Raw genomic sequence first — 21,253 nt, forward strand, 5'->3', positions numbered from 1 at the left:
ATTTTGGCCGGGTCTGTTCGCGCTTCTAACCGACACGGGTGAAAAAAAAAAAAAAAAAAAAAAAAAGCGAAATAAACAGTAGAAGAACGAGAAAAGTAAAGCCATGGAGAGGAAGAAGAAAGCGGTAAAGAACAAGTTCGAGGGGACCAGGAAATGTCACGTGAAACGTGAGACCCGAAGCTTGGTCTAATTTGTTGTTTTTTCTATCCCCCCTTTTCTTCTCTTTGTTGTACAGAGCACACTTCTTGAGCTTTTTCCTCGCACCTTTGTTGCTATTCGGTCGGAATCATTTGGCTTTGTTTACCCTTCAGTGTGTATTGTTTTCACATAGACACTTCCTTTCTCCAGTTAATATTACGCTTTACGCACACACGCTACTCCAGGCGTAGGTGATGGAAGAGTGTGTTTTTTTTTTATTCAAGGTGGCTCTTTGGTGAGAGCGCTTCCAGCTAGGCACACATGAATAAGAAATAAACTAGTTTCTCAGAAATCGAGATTTTACTGGGCTCAGTTATTTTGCTTAGCAGTTCGACGTTGACAACTCGCTTAGTGAGGGCAAAAATGGCTCTAGCTGATCTCTTGTCGTATTCGAATGCAGACTTTTCAAGCCTCCCACATTAACTACATGCACACACACAAAAAAAGATGCATTCGCAGTGGCGCGTGATACCCCATGTAATTTCTTATTACACCACTTTTGTCCTCGAAGCGATAAATGCGACCAGAGTCGACAGAGATGGTCCGAAGTTAAAATCAGGCGATGAGAGGAATCGAGTAGCACCAAGGAAGCACGGCTCCTTGATCAGCTATCCTTAAAAGTAAGATACAGCTCATTGACGCGAACTACTTTCGAAGCGTTATACAGGAACACATTTTAGGGAACGCATGAGGTACCCGGTTGTAAACTCTGCCTGCGCACACAAAAAAAAAAAAAAAAAAAAACAAGTGATGAAATTCCAGTTGAAATTTATACCGCACCATTCGTTTCTCATCGAGTTGCGTTTGCAATGATCCCGGAATGCCCACCTTTGGCCGATCTGACCAGTGTGGTTATGGCCTGGAGGTCCTGAAAGACAGGCATCCCGTAGTCCGTCACCTTGAGCACCCAGCGGGAGTCAATGACGCAGTTCCGTGACGTCAAGTGGCCATGCTGCCGTATCGGGGAGTTGTGAAGATACCTCATACCCTGCAGGTCCGAATTTAGAATGGAATTAAATGAAGGAAGGACAGAAAGAGGGCGAGAGCGGCGATTGGAGCAGAGAAATTTGAAGCCCATACGTGCAAGCCCAACGCGTAATCATCAAATTTAAAAGAAATATGGTTACACAGTTTACAAAATGCGTGTCATAAAGATGGCAAAATAAGTTTGCCTTTCAAAGCATTGTTGCTTGCCGTGAAATGCCTTGAATAGGCACGGCGCAGTAATGTTTTCTACTGTTTCACCGAATGTCACCCAGTGATGCGTACACTGTTTCCAGATGACTTCGTGCCAACGCGGACCGCCTTTGGAGAAGATTTCAATGTACCGATCATCTATTTACAATCGACTGAGAGTCTTGTTTTCCGCGAGTTTTTGTTTCCACAAATGAAAAAAAAAAAAAAAATAAAAATAAAATAAACACACAAAAAAAGTGCCTTCTGACCATGTCTTGTCAATCAGCCAAGTAAAAGCTTCAGCACTATGCTGCAGCTGGAACGGTGGCGCCGAAAAGCCGAGGTAGGCCTAAAACACTCAGTTTAGGCTCACTCCTCTACGATTTTTTCTCTAAAGGAAATCCTTGCCGCTTTGATTCTCAAGCTCGTTCTCGTTTTTCTCCTAGATAAAAAAAAAATAAAGAAACTAAGCGAGCAAGAGACAAGAGTGGCATCGCTTCGGTCTTCGTCTTTGAATGCATACTCGCCTGAAGCACCAGTCGGGTCGAAAGCCAACGGCACCGTTTCTACCGCTCTGTTTTATGGCGCATCTCGAATCAGCCGGGTAAACAGACGAGTATATATGTAAGCCATCTCGCAGAAACTTGAGTGACGGGCATTCCACAGCTTCGGGAGACTATCTGCCTCGGAAAGCCGAGAGACGATCGGGGCGCCGCTGATGAAACAAAAAATAAAAGAGAAGAAATAAATCGGAGCGAACGCACCGTAATGCGTTCACGTTTCTTGCACCCGTACCGAGAGAACCGCTAGAGCGCGCGCACGACTACGCGCGGATATCGGAGCAAAAGAAAACAAATTGTGCAGAAGGGGAAACGACTAGAAGAGAAGGGAAAACGAGGCGAAGCTAGAGAATAGAACAAGGGGAAAAGTAAAGAGAGTAAATGGCGAAGAGCGTCGGAGTCGTCCGTGCGTTTGGTAAGTATAAGCCCGTGTATGTGCTCACGATACGTAAAACTCCGGAGCTTCTCTAAAAGAATGATAAGGGTGTTCGGAGACCGCGCGCGCCGAAATCGAGAGAAATGATGGCCTGGCAGAGCCGACTCAAACAGCAAAGGAAAGGCGAAATCCACGGCCGCTGTATATAAAGGTTCTAGTGCGAACCTACAAACCATTATACGGAGTATGAAGCAACAAGAAAATAACCCTAAAACATGTTGGAATGAGTCTAGACGCGAGGGACGTTTAGAAAAGAAGAAAATAAGAAGAAGGAGTTCATCTACAGCGCGAAAAGGAAAGTGGAGAAAGGGAACTCTCCCGATGTCGCCGGAGGCATCGAGCGCGCGTTTCTAAAGAACGGTGCGTCATCGCCGCGATGCCGAGCTGGCGAGCCGCGCGAGCTGAGAAATGACAACAGCCGCGGTGCCTGTTCAGCGGCATCAGAGACTGAATCGATGATGACGCTGCAAGGTTAAAGACACGCGCCTCGCCCGAGACCTTAAGAATTCCTCTCTTCCTCCTTTCGTCTCTCTTTTCTCATTCTCAAGTAGGGCCCGAGGGAAAGGAAGAATGGTGGAGCTGTGTAGCTTGGTTTATTGCTCGCAAAAGCAGGCGGGACACGGTAAGAAAAACAAAGAAAATGGGGCGGGACAAGTGCTTTGTCGGAAGCAAGAGGACCGAGTAAAACCAAAGGCCAAGGAATAAGTCTCCGGCCTTTTACGGCCGCTCCGGAGAGGCTCACTCAAGCGTCGTCGATGCCGCGAAAAAGAAGGGATGCTCCCACTTCAGCTCAAGCTAAGAGTTCCGGTGCGTAAAGGAGGGAAAGGAGGTTATGTGTAGCGACGCGCTCTCTACTGAAGGAGTTCGCTTCTACGGTGACAGCCGTGTGGCACCACCTCGTTTATATCTATTTATATTTATGAGCGAGCTGCAGCGGCGGCGACGACGACGACTAAGTGATCGCCGCATTTTATGGCGTCGCTTATGATTCCCCGCGGACGACATAGAAGGACTCCTAAATACGATGACCCCTCCTAGTTTTGAGCGCGGACTGTACATGGGCATGACCTCGTAGGTTGGGAAAGTAACAAAGAAAGAGAATCAGATAGGAAAACAAATAAATGATTGCGGCTGCATTGACAGATTCTCCACTTAATTCTTTTCAGCCTCTCACGAAAAGACGGAGGCAGTTGAACCGTAGATGAAGTAGTGAAGGAGTAGACTGTCTGTTGAATGCCGTGCGTGAGGAAGAAGAAGCTGGGATATTCTTATTTGCAGCAAGCGCTGCTGGAAGGATGGAGTTTGTGGCTGGCTGGAAGAATACCTAAGGGGATATTAGAACTTCAAATGTTTTCTCCGCCGCATCAGGAAACTCAAGAAAAAAAAAAAGCCTTATATATCTGCATCCTCTTCAGCGTTGGAGAAGGCTTGAAGCAGGCATTAAATAGACAGCAACGAAATCTTGGTACCGTATTTTTCTAAAGAGACAGCAATGTGTTAAGAAAAGAACAACGAGCAATCTGCACAATGATTATTTGCGAACCTTGACGAGGTCGTTGAGCAGCGACAGGCGGAAAGTCCAGTCGAGTCGGATATCCTCGCTGGCCAGCACGTCGGTGAGCGAGCCACGCGTGCACATCTCCCATACCAGCGCTGGCTGAGACGGGTCAGCCAGGCAGCCCAGGAAAGGGTTGATGTTCTCGTGGCGCATCTCGTACATCTGAACATACACAGCAGCACAGACACTTTATTCCACGCCCCACGAAAGCTCAAGATTCGTTACCATTTTTTTGTTAAATTGCGCATACGATGAAAGAGACACACGAGGAAAGAGGATAACCAATGTACAGTACTCACGGATTGAAATAGGACACTCGGAGCGCGTGGCCGTCGCTGCATGCAAGGCAGTGTGGTAAACAACAGGCCGGCTTTTGGCGACCGGTAGGAGGAGTTCTGCTTTTTAGATGTTCTCCCCCTCGCGCTATACCACAATGCAGCACCTTGGTTCCATGAGCATCCATGGGCGGCGCTGCATGCAGCGACGGCCACGCGCTCCGAGTGTCCTATTTCAATCCGTGAGTACTGTACACAGGAAAAGCACGCACTGGCAACATCCGTTTATTCATAACCGGGTTAGATTTAAAACAGTCGATAGCGGTTCAACCAAATAGCCCCCATCGCTGCTTTGCAGCCATGGGTGATGGCAGATTCAAAGAGCTTCTCCTCACGAAGCTGGCTGCAGCTCTACACATTCTAGTCACTGTCTCATGAGATTGGTTGGCTCGCAGCCAATCATTACTGAAGCTCACGCAAGAACAGCTTTTTAAATTGTAGCCGAGATACTGCTGCCTAAGTAAAAACGATAATTTACTAATGGGCTGACGCGTTTCATGTAAGTATGTTTGAATGCAAGCATTAAATAAAAGTTGGCCGACTTAAGATATCAGTCACAACAAATATTTGTGGCACAGTTTTGATTAATAACGTGCTGAAGAACACGAAAAAAAAAAGCAATATTATGCAGCTAAAACGCTGTTCACAGGAAGACCATGCCCAGCATACTGTACTGGGATTTATTTATTTTACTAGCAGCTGCACATAATCTTCTTTTATGGCTTAACTCTTGTGAGCATATTGAGTAAACTGCAGGGAAATAAATATTAAAGTTATTTCCTTTACAAGACGACTTTGCACGTGGTAGCCTGCCCGTGGACGATGGCATGCTCTCTGGGGCCTCATCCCCATTAAAATATTTCCGTATAGGGAAGAATCTTCATAAACCTATTACTCGTCTTTTGGTAGGACATCGAAGTGGATTCAATTTGTCATCTTGTCATCTTTCCCTAGGCGCATCTTCCACCACCTCATATGCTCAAAGGGAGAGCAAAATTATGAAGTTTTAAACAAACAAAAGCGTACCATTACTGGCGGCCGCTACATTAGGAATACAATCAAACTGTCGGGTCAGCACAAGCTCCTTGCGCTCACAGCACAGTGACCGGAGCGTGTACTGCCGCGAAAATAGATTCTTGTAACCTGGATTAGTGCTGCTGCGCGTTCACGAGTACTATTGTACAACAAGGTTGAGCGTATCATTGTACAACAAGTTGGTAAGCGTTCATTTTGTGTTGTTTGCTTCTATCATCTGTGTTGTGCATTTTGGCTCGCTTAAAATGAGGATAATTGTGATTTCTCGCTTCATATACACTAGGTGTGTCAAGGTGATCAAGTCTGTGCTCAATAAGAAAAAAAAAATGGATTACCCTTCTCATGATAGCTGTTGCAGCTAAAACCGCTGTTCCAACAGCTGTTTCATTTTGGACACGGGTGTCAGTTGTTTTTAATTTTCTTTGGTTTCATCAATGTTTCAGCTACATACGCAACTAAGAGATTATCAAGCTATGGACATTGTAAACTAATTTTTAATAAATAAAACAATTGTGGTCACGCAGTCTTTCTCGTCGCGGTAAAATAGCTCATTTCCAACCTTCAGCTATTTCCTTCTTTCGGCCGCGACTAATATCAGGGCTGGATTGAAGGAGGGAGAGAGGGTGGACGCCACTTTCAGGTTAGCACATTGACATAGCGACATCATGATGTGCTCACTGTGTTAAAAACATTTTCATGACTCGCTGACATCATTCGTTTAGATACAGTATCTGACATCATAAGGCAACTTGATATTCTTCAAAAAGAGGCTTCTCCTCAGAAATAGTGTACTTGAAAATAAGCACGCTTTACAGGGTGATAACAAGACAACAGCAGACCGTTTTCATGACTCCTGTACATTATCATTCAGAAGTAGTAGGCAACACAATTGGATATACTTCATAAACAGGTTTCTCCTGACAAACAGCCTAATTGCAGTGATGCACGTTTTACAGGGTGACTACACGGAAGCAGCAGAGTGCACCGTTTTCATGACTCCAGGACCTTATGCCTTATTAAGTAGGCGCTGGCATCGCAATACAATTGAACGTTCAGAAAAAGGTTTTCCCTCATAAAGAGTTTAACTACAGTGAAGCACAATTTACAGGGGGGTGACAAAGCACTGTGAAAAACTTCCTTCTTATACTTCATAACGAGCACGTTGCCGTATTAAGTTTGGGAAAACAGTAATTCCAGGCAAGTTGATGGCGAAGGAGCACGCGTGCTTGAACAGGGCACGCAACATGATTCGCTCGCGAGGGATTTTTTTTTTTCATTTGTTGAGCTGTCTTATTTGTCAGCACTGTGAGGCAGCTACAGTATACAGGCGTTAGCGCGCCTAATAATCCACAGGTGTAGCGGTGGTTCGGCAGGCTTTTTTTAAACGGCCTCTATAGCTTCATTTGTATGGCATGCGCTTATCAGACCCTCGCGAAATCAATATGAAAATGGTGGTACTTTAATTTCAGCTACGTTACGTAAACCGCACAGTTTGTAAAATTAGATGCGAAGGAATGAAATATGCGCGAGAAAACGAAACACACAGGAATCGACAAACGATGTCTTCAATTACTTTTACGAACGAAGGAAGACAAGGGTAAAATCTGTATTTAAAGTTCAGGGCTAGATTGTAACAGAATTTGCGGTGCACGATTCCACAAAATTAATTGCTTTTAATTTATCTTTTTCATTCTAGTAATCATGACGAAGTGGTTTTAATTTCACAAGCATGAATGAAGAAATCAATGATGAATACATCGCCCGACAAAAGAAAGGGGCATCCATCTTAAATGTGCTCCACCAGAATGGTAGTTTCGAATTTACGCCATAAGAATAATCGCATCATCATGGGACAAAACGACAGTCTAAACCCTTGTTTCCGATAATGGCTTTCCATATCTTGCAGTGAAAAAAAAAAAAAAGAAGGTCACGTATATACTCCTCATATAGCTGCCAAGAACATGAAAATAGAACACGGAAATAGAAAAGCAGATGCGGTTATGGGTTCTGCCTTGTTTAATGAGTGCCTCCTAAAAGACGACCATTTGAATACGTATGCACAAATGCTTCATAGGTGCGAATATCAACGACAGTGGGAGATTTGCAGCGGAGAAAATGCGCCGAATGACATTTGAAAACAATAAAACAATGAAATAAGTACTCACGGTTTGAAGCTGTTTCATTGCTTTTGTCTTGATTTCGAACGCCGTTTGGACTATCAGATATTTTAAATAAACCATGTCACCCTGAAATACAAAAAAGGTCGTTAGTTGAACAGTAAGGTAAATATACCTGCAAATCATATGAGCAACAAGTGTAAATAAAGCGTTGAACAAGAACTGAAATATTTTGATGCATTACCCATCTTGCTGAAGTAATGACTCTTTGCTATAGTACAACAGAAAGCGGCAAAAATATCACGATAATTTTTAGAGAGCCCCAAAATATGTCAGTGATACTCATGTTAGCATAATAAGGCCTGTAGTCATGGTGCTACAGAAAGGTAAGCGTATTCGATTGCGGGCTAACGAGAGCGTTTCGAGCAGCCTGTAAGTGGTCAAATTATTAAACTATCAAGGTGTTTTTGTTTCTTACTCTTTGCTGCCTTTTTAAAAATACTTCTTTTAAAATAGTTACGTAGCTGTAGACAATGAAGAGCCAGTGTCATCCTTTCGTAATGTTTGAAAATGAAACACCGCTAGAATGAGACGCAAGTATTTAGTGCGCGTACTCTTTTCGTCTGTACCACGTTTGCATCCATTCACATATATATCTTTAGCCCACTGCTCCCGCGGCTGGAATCTTTATATTTGACTAGATAAATTCCCAAGTACAGTCGGACTGACTCTGTTTCAAAACTTATGCATGGTGATGGTATCAGAACTCTGCAGTCCAGACGCAAGTTTTTGCGTCTGAAATTTTTATTTTTATTAATAAACCGCAAACTTGCTCTTGATCCGTACCCGTATCTATCCCCTATTGCAACGCGCATAACCCGCCATACCCATCCCCTTTCTCTTACACCATATTTTGCTAGGACAAACTTATTCAAATTTTCGCTCTTTCCCCGGACTGTTCATGACTGGAATGATTTACCCGCGTATTGCCTTCACTCGCTTGACTCCATTGACAGTGTGCTGCAATCAAATAATTGATGTTATCCTTATGTATTTTGTTTTTGTAGCACCGCATCAATTCATCAATTTGTTTCTTGTTTTTTTTTGTTTTTTTTGCTTTTTTGTGCGCCCTGATCACGTACCATTGCTTCAGTTTATGTATCTTGTGCTTGTATTTCATCGTTCTCTACATCTTGTATGCCCCTCCTGCCTGGGCCTTTCGCCTGCAGTATCATTTAAATAAATAAAGAAATAAAGAGTCTTCAAAACTAGTTTTTTTTTGCCAATTTCTGGCTTGGGAATCTTCAATGGTGTAATTCGTAAATGTTTGTGCTGCTATTTAGACAGTGATTTGCAAGTTGTACCTAAAAGCTAGAAGAGTCGCATTTTTTTTTTTACACTGCGAATTGTAAAAATTATGCTATTTTCATTATTTAGTGTCGCCATCATTTCCATCTCAGCTTGCGCGACTAACATCGTGATCCGCCCATGACCTGCTTCAAGGTAGTATTTATCTCTCGTCATCATAAGTAGAGCGGCAGATATCTAGTAGCCTAGGAGACAAGCAATGTGCGATCTTCAAAGTACCACTCACAGAAGTGGCTATGATAAGGCGCATGAAGGGTTTATAGTGAGTATTTGATTAGTAGACGAGGATGGTGCGGGAATTCCGCCACAAGGATCGCGCACCATAATTAAAATAGTCAGAAGAAACGCTTCCTCATTCAGTGCTAATATTCATCGCAGTGGCTTCGTTTACTGCTTGCTCAAATGTGCGTACCTAGCCGCAGTACGTCGTATCGCCTTCATTTTGCGAGCTTCAAGGTGGTTAAGCATTCTATTGAAAAAGGGTGGAATGATTCAAACTACGACTGTCCCCTAAAGATTGCAGCTAAATGTTTGTCCCTAATTTAGGTAAAAGGCAAGTTGTAAGCAGCGCCGCTTCAAAAGCCTCCGCATCAATGACGTCAGTGCTCCAATGAAGTGTTTCCCGAATGTTCGTGCCTTATATCTGGGTATTTACCGAACCGGCGGAAGAGCTTTTTGCGGAGCCGGGAAGGGAGACAAACGCGCGGGATTTAAACCTCAGCCCACCTTCGCCTTGAGCCGAGCACAGTTGGGCCGGTCGTCCAGGCTAGCGTGCAGACTCTGCAGGCTGCTGTTGTTGTAGGCCTGCCGGAGCGAATCGTGGGAGCCCTTCAGGATGTCAGGGCGCTCGAAGTAGTAGCCGTCGAAGGTCTGCGCGGTGCGTAAGAGAAGACGCATTTATCTCGAAGAACTCCAGCGAAAATGAGCAAGGCATATCAATAATCATTGGCTAACAAATAACATTGGACAACAATAATAACCAAAAGAAAAAAGAACACTTCCGATATAACTCACTAGTAGACTTTGTAAAAGAACAACGAGTTCCCAACAGCAGGTTGCCAGGTTAGTTGGGTGCCGCATATCCATAGAAATAGCTCAAGATATACGGACGAAATAGAAAAGCTTGCTTTCATCTATTTACGTAGATGTGTTTTGCCCGTATTTCTCATGATAATTTTATAGGATCGACGAGTATCGCAGCATAAATCATAAAAAGAAAAGAAAAAAAGAAAAACAGGCCGCAGGCTATGGCAGGGTTGCAAATGTGCCGATTTGCAAATATATTTGCAGCGCCAAGACTTTTCCCGCTCCAGAGCGCTGGTCGGCAAAAATGGAGCTGCAAGGAGGAGGAACAAGTTATGTGTGTTCGCAGGCGAAGAGGCTTCGACAGAAAACCGACGTAAGGTTTAATTTCATTTTTTTTTTTTTTTTTTTACGGAAGTCCGCCCCTATAAAAGCTTTTCTATTCCCTATCATCTACTGTCGACCTTAAAAATTCTCACGTTCATCTTATTTCTGCAAAGCTGAAGAAAGAAATTATCTGTGACAAGAAAACAAATAGAGGAAAGAGACGAAGCAGCAGAATAAAGTGCCTATGAATCGTTTTTGTCCAATCGACAGGAATGAACCGCATTTTTCTACGCGAATTCTGAAGCTGGCCACGAATCTGCAGCAAGTTAAGAAACTAAGGTAAGGAAAGAGACCTGATGAAGCCAACAAGCGTACAATGTTTAAACCATTGACAATGGAATGAAAAAGAGCATAAGACGAGTAAGAACTAGTCCCGTAAAAACGGGATGCACAAATGAGGTAGACGAAAAAGGAAACGACACGGAATGTGGCGCCGACATGCTGCGCATTATTCGTAGCCAAAGATGACAATACTAAAAATCATACACAAAATCTTTAATAACGCCGACCGAAGCGTGCATCACTAATACATGGCCATCAAAAGCAGCTTTTCAAATGATAAAAATAGTTTGCAATCAATAATTAAAGTGTATCTTATCGGGACGCATACTACCGAAAGCTGAGCTAACAGGGGGAAGGAAAAAAGAAAAATATACTGCCAAAACCTAATCCAGCGCTGAAAGCTCATCTTCAGCAAACATGATCAGTTCTTCGGTCAACACAGGACGCACCTCACGTAGTTATTCCTGTAACGAGTGCACAACGAAGCTCCCTTATTCGTACACTCGTAACTTAAATGGCTGGAGCCGATGAAGCACACCTCTAGCAAAGACGAAAAGGCTGCGTAGTGTCATTAATTAGCATGGCGGATGATGTTTGCTTTGCGCATAGTGGAGCTCATGTTGATACAAACACCCGTAATTTATATAAGAGGGTAGCCCCAAAGACGCCATTACACAAGAAAGTAACCGTGCTCTCAGGGGAGCCGTACTGTAAGGAGAAGGAGCGTTCGTCAGTAAGTGGCCGTGTTAGCGATCGTAGCTAATGGAAATCTCCTGTAACACGCTTTCGTCAAGCGTCCTGTAAACGCCACCCTCTTTCTCTGTGTGTGACAAATTTGCTGTTCACCCCAAGACTTTGCCCTGTTTTTCCTTGCAACGCATACGGGTATAAAAACGAGAACGGCTGAAGACTGTTGGATATCTCATACGTTTTTACTGCCTTTACTACATGACACGAGGGCTATTTCGTGTGCATCATGGCGCTTTTATTTACTTGCTGGTTTAAGCTGTCGCCTGTGTGTGTGCAGGGGGGGGGGGGGGGGAGGGGGAGGGTTCTAATCTATCGTTCATACGCCTCACGGAACAAATCGGAACGCCTCAGAGACTGTCTTATATTTTTCTGTTGTAACGCAATCTTTGAATGGCTGGGTGGCAAACGTCTCATCGAACAAAGTTTGCGTATGAACATATGAACAAACTGTGCAAGCTGCAAAAATTATTTGGTACGAAGTCGTATGAGCATTTGCGAAAACGGAGGTGCTCATTGTCAGTGGTACACTTTAATGTGGTTCCGCATACGCGTTCCAGTTATAAGTGGAACTTCCATTTACATAAGTGGAAGTTCCGATTATAACTGGAACTTTTTTGAGACATATGTGGAACCAGATTAGGAATGTAGGAACAACTTAAGAATTAGTACCATGTGCCCTTGATGATGGGCATGCTCTGAGCACACGGAGAAAACCTCGAAGTGGCAAATTTTTGACGGAATATTAGACTGGGTGCAGCGATTAGCAATAGAGAATGTGCCATGCCCTCACAGGCAAGGCTTGCATGTATTCTTGACATATAGATGTCCTTTGCAAGTTTTCTCGTCCCTCGCATCCTCTTATCGTATAGCGCTGGCGCGGAAAAGGAATGTGTCGCAGGAAAGACTCTCTCCAGTTTAATTTGATGTGACTGTCTTTTTTTTTCACTCTTTGTGTGTTCCGATTTAACAGCGCTGTTTAAGAACCATTACTATACTTTACAAGGCTGTGATAAAGATCAGCAAATCCCTGTGAATAGCCTCCTTGCTGCTTCGCTTTGTAACCAAGTGAACAAGCACGCAGGAAGTAGTGCCCGTGTCTTTTGTTTGGATGTACAGGAGATATTTTTTAAACAGATAATACTACCTTTATCTGTTGTCCGAAAAAAAAAATTGCCATCTTAGCAAGATTGTTTGTAAGCCCAAACTTCAGTGAAACAGCAGCAAAAATGCTCCTGCATGCAGCTTAATGCAGTGGAAGAGAGAAAATAGAAAAAGGGACAGTTTACATAAGAAAGGTACCGTTCAGTGCTTTCTTTGAAAGCATGTTCTAGGGTAGAAATAAGACGGAAATGACGTTTGTACTAGTACATGCTTGTCCGCAAAGAAGATAAGGACAAATATATGTCTTGGCTATTCAGCTGACTTGTGGTCCTTGCTCTTCTAGCCACTTTGTACTTTCTAAATAGCTATTTATGCTCATTAAGAAGCAGTCCTGCCTGTTTTGAAGTGAAAATTCAAAAGTGCTTATGTTATATGACGCGAAGACTCTCGCTTGATATTTTAATTTTTTTTTATATGCTTTTCACATAGTTGTCTGGGTCTATGAATCTTCCTTTTTGCTTTCGTGAGGTGAGCAGAAAAATTCGAAAATAGCTCATGTCTCAGGCGCTGAAGCTTTCGATGAAACGGTTCGTGTTGTTTAAAATGAACTTAATTAGAGCACAAAGATGCGATGCAAAAGTTGGACATAGAAAGAAGTTTTCATCTTTTAAGTGAAAGATCCAAATATGTAATATTTTTGAAAAATAAGAACACAACCTACGAATCGCTTTCAGGTGCTCTAAAAGCTTGGTAGTATAAGGCCGCTCTTCGTAGTACACGAAATTTTTGCAGCTTTCTGGAGAATATTTTCGGAATTAGTTACTAGTAAAAACAATCTCTTTTTTTTACGCCTCTCAGTCTCCATCATGCTTCGCAGTGAAATCATAAAGAGGACACAAAAGTAGGCGTAGCAGACAAGCACACTAGTTACTTTGTATTCGTACTCATTATTGTGGCTTGCATTCTTTCTTTTCTCCGCAAAATGTGTCGCAGGCATATGCTCTGCTGCGGGTATAAATGTAAAAAGAGACAAGCGGAACTGCCGCCCCAATCTAAAGCGGCACTAGCATGAAACGAATCTCAATTTACCTGACCATTGGAGAGAGCACAGGAGGGCACATTTGAGTGGTTTGAACCTCGCCGCCCCAAAGAGAATTGACTCGCTTTTGTGGCAACGCCGAAGAGCAGATCAAAATAAAATGGCGGAATAAACTCCCAGAGGTAACTATAAGAGTACAATCTAATATTGCTGGGAATAACAAAAAATCAAATGAAAAGCCGCATACAAAAACAAGCGTCCAATCTACCATCAGGGAAACTGGAAATGCAACGTCGCTCAGAATAGTGCTTACTATTACTTTTTTTGCCTGTGTGCACCACAAGGGTGTAGTTGCGAGCCGGGCAACAGTGCCGCACCACACAGCCTCATTGGAGCCGTTACGTTCGGTTACACCATAATAAACTGCAGCCCGCGCAGCGGTCATGTAGCGGAACCAGCTTTCCGCGAACTCGTTTCGTTCGCTCCCGGCAGGGTGCGCTTTAGACGGCTCGTTAAGAGCGCTTCATTATCCGTCGCCGCTGGAGCAGTGTTTTTGCAGAGAGGGGAAAGATGAAGGGCCGCAGGAAAGGAGAGGATGGGGAGAAGGGAAGGCGCCACTCCTTAATGCGCTTTGGACGAACGACAGACACGAACATTGTGGATGGCTAAGCTTGAAGAGCATTCGCGGGCGGACGTTGGGCAATCGGCGTCAATGCGACGAGCGTCCGTTCCCAACGCAGCTCGCGATGCGGCCGGTAATTAGGCGCTGGCTTTGACTGATATTCTTTTATTTTTGGAGTGCTTGTAATTTTCAATGCCGAAATTCGTGCGGTGTTATCTCGCTTTCGTGACAGAGCACGCGAGCTCTCGTGGGCTCGCGATGGTGCAAATGCGTAATCACCGCTGTTGGGCAGTTTAAAATACCTGAAGGTAATAGTAATCAATGTGATGGGCTCCTCGATGGAATAGAGTGCTTGATCTTGGTGCACTGTTCACGCAAGGGTATACAGTATACGTCTGAAGAAATAATTCTAACGAAACGTAATGGTTAAGCAGAGGATTCGAGGCGCGCTTCCTTTCCAGCGCATATTGAGAGCTTCGCTGGATGATTTCACTCCAGTACCGGTCAGAAAGGTGGAGTTCAAATGTTGCACAATATGCAAGATAATGAACGCTGCAAGGAGATTAAAAAGAAAATCGAAAATGCAATACCTCAAGAATCGTCCCAGTAGAGAATCGACCTTTTGCACTAAGCTTTGAATGGCGCGAATTTGTACCTTCAATGACGGTTCCCTTTAAAGAGTGCTTATGCGTGGGGTCAATATGCTTCTATTGTTTTTTGTAAAAAACACAAGAAAGTGCTCAAGTTGGGCTTATCGCAGGTTTGGTTGCTAACAGAGAAATTAATATGGGATCAATAAGGCGACCGTATTCTACATCTGCACCATATTCGTGCTGATGAGCGTTCCCAAAGAGACCGGTTGCACGGTATAATTCTCGCAAAAATACCTGACCCATCGTGGTACTATTGCCGCAAAACATTCAAATCTGTATGCATTCTTTTTTTCTACAGCCACCGGCATGCTGCTTTATCACTCTGATTCTGGCACGCGTATCAACTTTGTGTTCTTTGTTTGATCATGCTCGTTGTCGCGAGACGCAGCTTTATCAGTTTCATTGCCGCGCAAGATGCTCCGAGATGTTTCTCGAAGATTCCGGCCACTCGCGTATATTTCTGCAATGTTCTAGGTTGTGCTAGTCACTGTTTGCGGTTTTATCTCGATCTTTCTTTGACGCTTTTAAATCGAGCCCTGACGCGTGAAACCGGCATTCCTAGTTCGAAGACGTTTGCTGCTATCTCCGCCGCCCAGTTGTTCTTCTCCGCGCGCAAGTCAGCCTAATAAAGAGTTAATTTCAGTACTACCCCGCCTGTGTCCTGTTTTGGTGTGTGCACTACGAGCACTATTGAATTACGCGTGCTTCAAGGAATAGAGATAGGAGGGTTGTCGTGCTTTTCACTATCTAAAAACACAACTAATCTACTATAGCACTTGAAGCGATCACTGAACTGTTTCGTACTTGCTACAACACGCATCATATTACTCACCAAAGATATTTCAATCAAAGACAAAATAGAAAGATGTAGGACGGGTAAGAAGGCGCACGGCAACCGTCAAGGCCGTTAGCGGACCCGCATTGCTGTGTCCTATTCCATTTCGCTTCCCCCGAGAACCTACGCTCCGTCGCAGATAATGAAACAATGGAGCACTGCCACGGCCAGAGAATAAAGGCCGTGTACATGTCAGAAGATATAAGGGATGCCACTCTTTCTCGAAAAAGATCACAAAGGAGGAAAACTAACGCTTTACCATGGCAACCGAACTTATCGCTTTCTTTCTTTCTTTCTGCGGGTTTTGCTTTTTGTTTATCGTAGAGAACGCTCCGAACTCCCAGTGAGTGCTGTAATAGGCGCAGAAAGCGGGACCCCTCTGAGTTGCGAACACAATTATGGGATATGGGACCAGCCGGATAATGTCGGTTGCGGTTGCTTCCTGGTACCATCGTTAGATGGTGCGATAGGGGGAACACTGGGACGGGGTGGTGAAGAAAGTATAGGGAAGGTCAGACGACTCAATTGCGGAATGTGTGAAAGGAGATCCATACATGTAACAATAAAGCTAAGAACATCCCCCAACAGATGTATGTCGGAAGTGTCATTTGCAAACAAAGCGCGTGTTAACTGCCGTTCTATGAAGGCAGGTAGCTCCATTGAAAAATGTATCCACCGTATCTAGCACCTACAAATAGGATGAATAGTCGGACCGCCATCTTTAATGGCGGTCCGACTATTCTAACAGTCCATGGGAGTGTTAGACCAAAACGTTCACACAGTGTTACGAGATGATGTGAAAGATGAAGACAGTACCACAATTTTCTGTGTTGTATCTACGCAGAACCAAGTCGTTAGCGAGCTACAGAGCGTACTAAACAAATTAAAACTACAGCCACAGACGTTTTGATGCCAGGAATTAACGGACAGCTCTTCTGCGGGTACAGCTAGATACATCGCACGGCATGGCATGAAAAAGAAAACAAAAACAAAACCTGAACGATCAGTACTGAAATCTCCTCCTAAATTGTAGCAGAGAAGGTGGAAATACTGCATAAAATGTTTAGGAAGCGGTTTTGTGAGTGAGCATAAAAAGGTGTTATTGGGACTATTTCTCGCACCGTATACTGGTTGTTCTTCTCTCGTGACAATGAAGCTGTCTTAAAGTGCAGACATCTACGCAGAGGTGGAAAAATAACTGTTGTTAAAACGTTGAGGTTCACTTGCTTTCTATTATTTCAGGACTAATCTTATAACCTGAACTATTCGTGGTTTTAATCGCACATAGCCGACGATATATATATATATATATATATATATATATATATATATATATATATATATATATATATATATATATATATATATTCAAACAGGATGTCACACAACTTTCCCGATTATCTATTTTATTCCAACAGTTTCGGACGGTGGACCGTCCTTCTTCAAGGTAGAATTCTCAATTCTACCTTGAAGAAGGACGGTCCACCGTCCGAAACTGTTGGAATAAAATAGATAATCGGGAAAGTTGTGTGGCATCCTGTTTGAATTTAACTCTGGCCCATTAGTAACAAGCAATCCATGTCTATATATATATATATTGTCACGCATTGACGACAAGGAAGGATTGGACTGGTAGGGAAGAAGAGGAAGAAGATTAGGTGTCTGGGGCTAGTAGGCTTCCTCTAGTCCCGCTGCGTAGCACTGTAAATAAATATCTCCTTTATTATTTAAGCGTAACAATATATATATATATATATATATATATATATATATATATATATATATATATATATATATATATATATATATATATATATATAGTGTTACCTGGAAACGCGGTACCAAAGTGATGTGCTCACTGACGAAGAGGACGACACAAAGCGTTGAGAAAGAGGACGACGCTCACAGAGTGGACACTGCACGGCTACTGAAGTCTCAGCGCCGAGTTCAGCCCATCGCAGTGCTGTTACATTAAGTGCATCCCCGTAACATCTTGGTGGAGGTCGCGGGTTCGACACAATCTGACGCTGGATCTCCGCAGTGGCCGTCACCTCGGAACCGTCACGATGACAACCGACGCGGCTCCATCTACCTCCGCAACCCCAACTGTCGTCGTAGCCCACCCCCGTGACCCTGGCTCATTCTGCGGTACAGATGAGGTCGACGTCGAGGACTGGCTTTCGCTTTATGAGCGTGTTAGCCAGCACAACAGGTGGGACGCCGCGCTGATGCTGGCCAATGTCATCTTCTACCTTACTGGCACGGCACGCGTTTGGTTCGAAACGCATGAAGCAGAAATACCCTCCTGGGATATTTGCAAACAAAAACTCCGTGACCTGTTCGGAAAACCGGTTGGCCGTCAACTCGCCGCTAAGAGGGACCTCGCCAAACGTGCCCAGACATCTACCGAGCCTTATATTACGTATATACAAGACGTTCTGGCCCTCTGCCGAAAAGTTGATAAAGACATGCCAGAACCTGATAAGGTGGGGCACATCCTGAAAGGCATAGCCGACGATGCCTTCAATCTTCTACTCTGTCGGAACTGTACTACGGTTGACTCCGTTTTGCAGGTTTGTCGACATTTCGAGCAGGCCAAACACAGACGCATTGCACATCGCTTCGATCGGCTCCCCAACACTGCCCCTACCTCCACGTGCGAGGATCTGCCGACCCTAAGGCAACCTTCCAACACTGAAAATGTGACACGCATTGTGCGTCGTGAACTAGAAGCGCTCGCCCCTGCTGCATCCAACCCGCCCTCCTCGGACAGCAACCTAGCGACGATATCCCTCATTCAAGCCGTCGTTCGTCAAGAGGTTGCCAACTTGGGCGTCCCCTGTAGCCACATCGTAGAACAACACAGTTCGAGCTCCGTCCCTCCCATGGTCGCCACCGCTACACCCCGCAACACCTACGCGCCACGCTACCGATACCGCAATCCTGATGAGTGGCGCACCCCTGACGACAGGCCTATCTGTTTCACGTGCTCGCGTATTGGCCACATCGCTCGCCACTGCCGCAGCCGCTGGTCATCACCACCTCGACGTTTTCCTTACGTTGACCGCTACTCCAATTACGGTCACCCCCGTTTCACGCCTCGTTATGAGCCGCCCCGCACCGATACTACTCCGCCTCCTCCTGTGTCCAGTCGGTCTCCTTCCCCGCCAGCCCGCCGTTCCCGTTCACCTCTTCCTGGCCGCAGTTCCTCGCCGTCCTCTGCCGGCCGCTTCACGGGAAACTAGCCAATGCAGCTCCCGGAGGTGACGCTGCATTGGTACCCCGACCTGGAAATCCTCTACTGCCCATTTCTTCGCCCTGTAACCTCCTGTCCCTGTTCGTGGATGGTGTTCCCGTCTCTGCCCTCATTGACACTGGTGCCCAAGTCTCGATCATGAGCTCATCGTTTTGCCGCCGCCTCAAGAAAGTACAGACCCCCGCCGCTTCGCCCACCGTTCGTGTTGCCGATGGCAGTACTGCTGCCGTCACTGGGCAGTTCACTGCCCGAGTCACCCTTGCCGGTCATCACATCCCTGTTTTGTTCACTGTCCTCAACCAGTGCCCTCACAATGTGATCCTCGGCCTTGACTTTTTAACGGCCCACTCTGCCCTTATCGACTGCTCCAGCAGCCTTCTTCGTTTGGACCTACCTGTCTGCTCAGAACATCCTCCATCTGCACCCCGCCTTCGCTCCACTGAGTTCGCTCGCCTGCCCCCTGACTCTGCTGTTTACCTACCTCTGTCACCTTTCCCGCCTGTGCCTGACGGTGACTATGTTGCTTGCCCTATCACCGAGGTCTTTCTTGACCGCAACGTCGTTCTTCCTCATCTCATCGTACGCGTTACACAGAACAGCACCTACCTTCCTATCCTGAACTTCAGTCTGTCACCCCAAGTTCTTCCCGAAGGAATATCCCTTGCTACCTTGTCCCCTCTCACAGACTGCACCATTTGTGCACTCACTCCTGGCCCACATTCAAGCGTCCTTCCAACACCCGTACTCTCCACCACAATTACCGACCCTATTTCCGCAATGATTGCCTCTGACCTCAGCCCCGAACACGCTCAGGACCTGCGCAACCTTTTGTTATCCTTCTCCGACATTTTTGACTTTGCTGCCGGTTCTCTGGGCCAAACATCAGTTGTGACTCACCGCATTGACACCGGCGATGCAAAGCCTGTACATCGGAGGCCTTATCGTGTGTCCCTTTCTGAGCGCCAAGTCATCCAGCAGGAGGTCGACAAGATGTTGGGCAACGATATCATCGAACCTTCGAACAGCCCCTGGGCATCTCCTGTCGTGCTCGTTAGAAAGAAAGACGACAGTTGGCGCTTTTGTGTCGACTATCGACATCTGAACAAGATTACAAGGAAAGATGTTTACCCGCTGCCGCGAATAGACGATGCCTTGGACTGTTTACATGGAGCCCGCTACTTTTCCTCCATCGACCTTCGTAGCGGCTACTGGCAAATCTCTGTTGACGAACAAGACCGCGAGAAGACAGCTTTTGTCACACCCGATGGACTTTACCAATTTAAGGTTATGCCTTTTGGACTTTGCAACGCCCCTGCTACGTTTGAACGCATGATGGACTCCTTACTCCGCGGCTTCAAATGGACGACTTGTCTATGTTACGTGGATGACGTGATTGTCTTCTCGCCCTCGTTCGAAAGCCATCTTAGTCGCCTTTCTTCCATCTTGGCACTTTTCCGCCGTGCCGGACTTCAACTGAACTCAAAGAAGTGCAGTTTTGGTCGCCGCGAACTTAAAGTGCTTGGCCATTTGGTGAATGCCACCGGCGTGCAACCCGATCCCGACAAAGTTCGCGCTGTCAGTGCGTTTCCATGTCCCCGTTCACCCCGTGATGTCCGCAGCTTTATAGGACTGTGTTCTTATTTTCGCCGGTTCGTCCCAAACTTTGCCGCTGTTGCTCGTCCTCTCACCAATCTGCTGAAGAAAGGCGTTCCTTTCTCATGGGGACCAGAACAGGCTAACGCATTCTCCACCCTCATCGCTATTCTCACCAATCCTCCTGTGTTGGCCCATTTCAACCCGTCTGCCCCGACGGAACTTCGCACCGACGCCAGTGGCCACGGGATTGGTGCCATTCTTGCACAGCGACAACGCGGCCAACATTGCGTTATTGCCTACGCCAGTCGTCTCCTGTCATCAGCAGAACAGAACTATTCTATTACGGAACGGGAGTGCCTGGCTCTCGTTTGGGCCGTTGGAAAATTCAGACCCTATTTGTTCGGCCGACCCTTCACTGTAATTACCGATCACCACGCCTTATGTTGGCTCTCTTCCCTGAAGGATCCTGCTGGCCGCCTCGGCCGCTGGGCACTGCGCTTGCAGGAGTATACCTTTTCCGTTGATTACAAATCCGGTCGGCTTCACCAGGATGCAGACTGTCTGTCCCGTTATCCCGTCGATCCCCCTTCCTCTACTGACCATGAGTCGGACCCCTGGGTCTTCTCTATATCGGACTTTTCCCACATAGCCGACGAACAGCGGTTGGACCCAACCCTCAGTTCTCTCATCGACCGCCTCCGCACACACAGCCGTGACTCTTCCCTCGCCCTGTTCTTCCTTCATGGGAATACGCTATACCGCCGCAACATGCGACCTGATGGTGCTGAGCACTTGCTGGTCGTTCCCCAACACCTACGCTCCGCCGTTCTCGAACAAATGCACGACGCTCCTACAGCTGGTCATCTTGGCCTCTCACGCACATACGACCGCGTGCGCCGGCGTTTCTTCTGGCCTGGACTCTACCG

At 45.6% G+C, this 21,253-nt stretch overlaps 1 protein-coding gene across 1 annotated transcript in view; it reads right to left on the bottom strand.

Moving 5' to 3' along the window:
- The window catches only part of LOC146199729 (retinal guanylyl cyclase 1), a 195,452-nt gene that overhangs the window by 29,448 nt on the left and 144,751 nt on the right, over window positions 1–21,253 (bottom strand). The window contains exons 7-10 of the mRNA XM_084592806.1: window positions 9,510–9,653; window positions 7,464–7,544; window positions 3,914–4,090; window positions 1,027–1,186 (exon numbers count right to left, since the gene is read on the bottom strand). Coding sequence (XP_084448932.1) covers window positions 1,027–1,186; window positions 3,914–4,090; window positions 7,464–7,544; window positions 9,510–9,653 — 562 coding nt within the window. The remainder of the gene's footprint in view (window positions 1–1,026; window positions 1,187–3,913; window positions 4,091–7,463; window positions 7,545–9,509; window positions 9,654–21,253) is intronic.

Source organism: Amblyomma maculatum, chromosome 2, assembly GCF_055883805.1.
Source record: "Amblyomma maculatum isolate TAMU_Amacu chromosome 2, ASM5588380v1, whole genome shotgun sequence".
Lineage (NCBI taxonomy): Eukaryota > Metazoa > Arthropoda > Arachnida > Ixodida > Ixodidae > Amblyomma > Amblyomma maculatum.